Source organism: Vanellus vanellus, assembly GCF_965231255.1.
Source record: "Vanellus vanellus genome assembly, contig: HAP1_SCAFFOLD_39, whole genome shotgun sequence".
Classification (NCBI taxonomy): Eukaryota; Metazoa; Chordata; class Aves; order Charadriiformes; family Charadriidae; genus Vanellus; species Vanellus vanellus.
In genome coordinates this window covers 631,392-637,710 of record NW_028126929.1, presented here as the reverse complement: position 1 = coordinate 637,710, position 6,319 = coordinate 631,392, and the positions used below count along the sequence as shown (strand labels likewise).

The following is a 6,319-nucleotide window of genomic DNA, read 5'->3' as shown; positions in this document are numbered from 1 at the left end:
TCCAATCCCCCTGTCGGAGCAGGAACACCTAGATGAGGTTGCACAGGAAGGCGTCCAGGCGAGTTTTGAATGTCTCCAGAGAAGGAGACTCCACAACCTCCCTGGGCAGCCTGTTCCAGTGCTCTGTCACCCTCACTGAGAAGAAGTTTCTTCTCAAATTTAAGTGGAACCTCTTGTGTTCCAGCTTGAATCCATTACCCCTTGTCCTATCATTGGTTGCTACTGAGAAGAGCCTGGCTCCATCCTCATGACATTCCCCCTTTATATATTTATAAACGCTAATAAGATCACCCCTCAGTCTCCTCCGAACTAAAGAGACCCAGTTCCCTCAGTCTTTCCTCATAAGGGAGATGCTCCACTCCCTTAATCATCTTAGTTGCCCTACGCTGGACTCTCTCCAGCAGCTCTCTGTCCTTCTTGAACTGAGGGGCCCAGAACTGGACACAATATTCCAGATGCGGTCTCACCAGGGCAGAGTAGAGGGGAAGGAGGACCTCTCTCGATCTGCTAACCACCCCCCTTCTAATACAGCCCAGGATGCCATTGGCCTTCTTGGCCACAAGGGCACAGTGCTGGCTCATGGTCATCCTGCTGTCCACCAGGACCCCCAGGTCCCTTTCCTCCGGTCTCCAGTCTGTGTGGGCAATTACCCCACATTGGGTTATCAAACCCAGAGTAATGTTGGCTGAAGGAGCAGGAGCAACGTGATGTATCACTGGAAGGAGATGACACTGCTGCTTTTCTCCCCTGTCACAGGTTGGCTCCTCGGGCTTTGTAGTCTTGTGCTACGAGCGCATGCCCTGGGTACAGCTCTGACACACCAACACGCAAATACTGAGATTTGGTCAGCCTCGACTGTCACTAACTCATCTGCCTTTTGTATCAAGGGAAGATTAGCAGCTGCAGATCTTTTGGTACCTTGTTTCCGTGGCATACCAACCCCAGCAGCTGTACTATAGAACTATACTGTGCTACGTGATTTTGGTGTTAATGTCTCTCATTGCTCTCTCTCCTGAGTAGGTAATGGCTGTTATCCGCCAACGAATATCACAACCCCAACTGATGGTGGACTGTTTCCTCCCTCGACGTCAGAAATGCTGCTTCGACTTTGAAAACACGTGTTGTTCCAACATAACTGAGGAAGCAGTCAGCATGAAGCAAGACATTCAAAATCCTCCAGGACTTAATGCATCCAGTGAAACAACGTACTGGCGGTGCCCGGCTGGCTGAGGGGTTTAATTTCTTGACAGGAGGAATGGGACACCTGATTCAAAGCTTTACTTTAGAGAGTTGTTTATTTCTTTTTTTATGTGTGTTTATTTCATGCCTCTGTAAATTACTCTGTATTACACCCCGCAAATTTGAATGGACATTTCCAACTTTGTCAGCCCCAGGAGAAGCGCTCTCTTGAGTGAGGGGGTGGAATATGGGAAAGTAACGGAAGATTGGAGAGGAAGACTGTAAACTCGCCCAAGTGACTCGCACTTGGGGTGAGGACAACACATCTATTGAACACTAATTGTTGTTCAACCCTCTGTGCTCACTAGTGGAATATCTGCACTTAGATAACGTGAGCCTGGGATGGGCTCAGGGACACCTTATTGTCCTGGTTTGAGCCACACAGGACTAATTTCTCCTCAAACACTTGGGAAAACTGCACTTTTAGAAAGCTCCAGTGTCTGAATTTGTGAAAATAGTGACTTTACAGCCAGCTGTGGTGTGTGGGTCTCAAGGTCTCAGTGTTTTCGAGCTAGCCAGGTGCAGGGATGAGGAGGAGCGAGACCCGGGCACTTGACCCAAGCTGGCCGACAGGGTTAGTTCATAACATCAACGTCACACTCATTATAAATTAGAAAGTTTGCTACGAAGTTCTCTCTCTCCCTTGATGGCTGCCATCCTGAGAACTTCGTGCCCTGGTGCCGGAGCCCTGAGCCCTTCCCTTCCTCCTGAAGCCGTAGCGCTCGCAGTGTCCCACATTTGCTGTCCACTGCTGGGAGTGCACAGCTTCCTACTGATAGAATTGGCTGAGTATAATCTTTGCATATTCTGTATTGGTGTTGGGATCAATATCGGTTCTTTACTGCTGTTAATGTTAATTATCTAATCTTATTCTATTAAATCTGTTTATACTTCAGCTCTCGGGTTTCCTTGTTTTTCCCGATTTCCCTTTCCCAGGTGGGGAGGGGTCATCAGGTGATAGAATGATTGTCTAAATGACAACAGATTGTTATGGGTCTCTCAAACTATAACAAATTTGGTGCCCAATGTGGTATTGTAATGGGTTTGGCACTCAATGTGATATTTTGCACTTAATTTAAATAGTGCTGGGAGAACTGTAGGTTTTAATTGGAAAATTCTGAAGGGTTGAAGTTTTAAAAAGATTTGATTGGATTCCTCGAAAAGTCACTATGACTCTGTTGGAACGGTTTTGAAGGAACCTGGTCAGAGTTCTCCGCTATCTTTGTATAAACTTAGGTCAGGAGCTATGGGAGCTGTGGGGGAGGTCATTGCTGTTTCTCTCTCCTTTAGGGCAGCTTATCGTTTCTCAGTGTGGACTCAAAAACATTGCCTTGTTATTTTGTGTGGCGGTATTTTGCTATGTTATCGGGTCGTTTGTAATCTTTCCGTTATTTGTCACTTATATAATAGCATCTCGAGAATTGCAGTGGTCAGACCCATCTTGGGACAGTGGGAGTCCTTTGCTGACCATTGTGCATTGGGTTATGTTACGGGTCATTTAGCAAAGGAGAGGATGTCTCTTGAGAATTTAGATGTACCGATGTCATCAATAGTAACAGTTTTTGAGAGTTTGGAATACCCTTGGAAACTTTTGATTGTTGTACTCGGGTTAAGTTTTGAGGGTTTGATCTTTTTCATTGGCTGGATCTGCGGCAGAGGGAAACGTCCGGCAAAGACCCCACCGGCTCCTACCGCTCACAGCCGCTGGCGGCCTCTATGGCAGGCGGTGATCCCATCCAGACTCCGCTGGCTCCTACGACAGCTCCCGCCGCCCTCCTGCTGTACACCGTACCGGCACAGCCCCCGCCAGCCCCCCCGACGGACATCCTGCCTGCACAGCCCCTGCCAGCCCTCCTGATGGGCATCATGCCTGTGATGAAACAGGAAAAAAGGACTTCACTGAGAGGTTCAAATTAACAATGTATTTGGACTTCACTCACAGGTCCAATACGTCACTATTGCAAGTTGTGTGTGTGCGATGGCGATTACACTATTGCGGTTTAAAAGACATTAGTGGGATCCACTATTGCTAATGATCCGGACAAGTGACAACACAAACCACAAGGGCGCTAGATATTAATGCCTTAGAAGAGTGCACCAGTCACAAACTCAATCGCATGCCCTATACCGTACGGATGTTTCTTAGTCACTTACCCTCTCTCTCTCAGGTGAGGTCGCTCCATCCCGGGGAAGTTACCCTGTACAGCGTCCTGGATGGGGGGGACAGATCTCCTAGGGGCCAGCTGTATCCTTGGAGGATTCCCCATTTGTCTCCCCAGACCCTGCGGTTTATATTTCCTGACTCGGTGAGGTTGCAGGATTATGCCCGAGTGCATTACACTGTCTGGGATATTTCCCTCTGGTGGTGCCATAGCGAAGTCTCTGTTGCCAATTTGTGATGTCCGGCGCTCAACGTCACGGGAAGGGTGGTGGGATGGGACTCGGGGCATTTTGTTTGTTAAGGGCCATTTGGTTTTGGTTGTTCTGTGCCATCTGGAGATAAGCCCGGGCTGAGCTGTTTTGCAGCTCCCCCCAAGTTCTCTCTGCACAGCCAAGGCACGGCGGGGATGGAGCTGAGTGGGATGGCAGCTCCCTGCCTCTCACCTCTGGTGCTCTGAAACCGGCTTGGCTGGCTGCTCCCACACAGAGAGAAGGGGCTGAGTGGGGCTGGGAGGGCAGGAGGTGGTGGCGGGGGGAGCGGGCCAGCAGCCACAGGGAGGTGGTTGTGCAGGTGCCGCGAGGGTATGGAGAATGAACCTGGTACTCGTACAGGAGGCAGAGCCCTGCTCAGCAGTCGTGACACTTCTTCCCTGTGCACAGGGCTCCCCACTTGGGCAGGGTCCTAGCCACCCCACGGGGGTCATCCAAGGGCTGTCGGGCTACCAGGGCGTGCTTTGTGTACGGCTCCCAAGGAAGGCACTGCAGGCTCCCTACCTATGGAGCCACCCAGAGAGCTGTGGAGGGGGACAAGTGATTGCCATTGCCCCAGCGCTGGAGCAGAGACAGGTGGCAGCCTTAGCTCCACAATCAGTGAAAGCAGAGCCACCGCATCAGCTCTTCAGCAAAACGCTCTGCCACTCTGGGGCAGCTGAGCGCTCAGCACCTATGCCCGCCTTCCCCCCAAAACCGATGCCCACACACGCACAGACGCACGTTTGGGTGTGAAACAAATGATTTATTGACATCTATGTACAGAGTAAAGCTCCGCGAGGGACAGGGTGGTGGCTGGGCCCATGGTAACAGGAGTCTCTGTCGCAAGGCTCCTTGCAAGGGCGACTCCAGCCGCATCGCGTCCCACTCCCCAGAGTGCGGTTCTGCTGCAGAGGAAAGGTGTGGCAGCAGTTCCCAGAGACGACTGAGTAGCGTGTTGTGCGTGCCCAGCGTGCTCAGTTCCGCAGCACCAGGGGAGTATCTAGGGGACACTAAGAGAGCTCTGTGCGTGAGGAGCTCTTTCAGTGTCCGTAGAAGAGCAGGCTTGTGAGCCGATCTTGCAGCTCATCGGCCTCACGCATTGCCTTGGCGTGGGCGGCTGGGTCGTGCAGCAGGCGCTGGAAGAGGTTGAGTGGCTCCGCTGTTTGGAGGGCTGGGGGCAAGACGATGTCCTCGGGCATGTTCTCATTAGCAAAGAAGAAGTGGTCGAGGCGTTTGTCGTGCAGGCAGCCGCGCAGGTACCACAGGATATCCTGCAGCCGCATGAGGAACTCCCTCCTGCTCCAGCTCGACACGGGTAAGGTGTTGAGGAGGTGCATGGCAACCGTCTTGAAGATAGCGGTGGAAAAGCTGGTGCCCAGCAGGATAGCGGCAAAGAGCTGGAGGCATTTGAGGTGGGAGGTGTCGTGTGGGGCCTGCCTGGCCACATGCCTGAAGAACTTCACCTCTGCCACCGCGTAGCTCTCTACCCACGTTGTGCTGGGGGTAAGGATGGCCTCTGTAGTCTCCTGGCTGCTCAGGAAGATGTCTGAGTCACCTTGCCGCACCCCAAACGTGATGTCAATGAGGATGCTTTTCCCGGAGGCGTTCGTCAGCTGCAGCTTGCAGGAGCGGCTGGAAGGCAGCACCTTCATGCTGTAGTGCTGCGCCTGAGGCATCTCTTCCCAGGCTGAGCTCACCAGGTTCTGCAACCACTGGGCGGTTTTGTGCACATCCAGGTAGGAGCCGGTGCAGAGGGTGCCGAGGAGGCCGGCCGACGGATTTTTCCTCAGCTCCTCCTCCTGGGGGTGGTGGAGGTAGAACGGCGTGTTCTCCACCAGCTGATCCCTGCTGCAGGTACACGCCAGCTCCACGCGGACGCGGGAGTCCTTTGCCGGCATCTCCGCTGCAGTGCCCAGCTCCAGGTGGAAAACGTGCCCACGGGGGGGCTTAAGGGGCACAAGCAGGCGGTACACAGCATCACGCCCACGGGGACTCCAACCTTCGAAGGCGCTGCCCACCCCGATGGCTGGCTGCAGGACCGGGAAGAAACTGTTGGACAAGCGCTCTTGCAGGACAGCCAGGAGGTCGCCCACCAGCTCCTCCACCACGCGGCTCCTGTAGGCCAGGCGCTGCACTGACGACCGGATGCGCTTTGCAAACCTCCCAAACACACGCTTCTCATAGTTGCCAGAACCTTCTCCTGCACATTGTTCGTTGCCGCACTCTGTGCTGCTGCTGGAGCTCTCCTCCTCTGCAGCGCTGCTGTCTGGCTGGGGGCTCCTTTTGCTGAGGCGCCGGCAGAGCCTGAAGATCAGGATGAGGACTGCAGCGAGCGCCCAGACCTGCCAGTGCTGCAAGGCAGCGAAGAGCAGGTCTCCCCAGGCCGAGGCGTTCTGCTCCATGTCCTGCAGCAGCCGAGTCTTGGGCTGGCTCAGCTGCTGCGCGTGCTGCTGCATGTGCTCGCAGGTGGCCTCACCCAGCTCCTGGCAGACCATGTGCAGGAGCTGGAGGATGCTCTGCACGAGCAAGGTGAGGAAGGTTGTGTCAGCCATGGCCTGTGGGAGGAGGGAGAGAAGGGGTTGAGTGGGGCTGGGAAGGCAGGAGGTGGTGGTGGGGGGAGCGGGGCCGGCAGCCGCAGGGAGCTGGGGGCAGGCAGGAGAGGGGGCGA

At 54.0% G+C, this 6,319-nt stretch overlaps 1 protein-coding gene across 1 annotated transcript; it reads right to left on the bottom strand.

The window, feature by feature from the left end:
- Positions 1-4,691: 4,691 nt before the first annotated feature.
- On the bottom strand, positions 4,692-6,107 carry LOC309685610 (inositol 1,4,5-trisphosphate receptor-interacting protein-like 1; the record flags this gene model as incomplete). Its single annotated transcript, XM_082501348.1, has 1 exon — positions 4,692-6,107. One exon carries the CDS (start codon positions 6,105-6,107, stop codon positions 4,692-4,694), a length of 1,416 nt encoding a protein of 471 aa, XP_082357474.1.
- Positions 6,108-6,319: the final 212 nt, after the last annotated feature.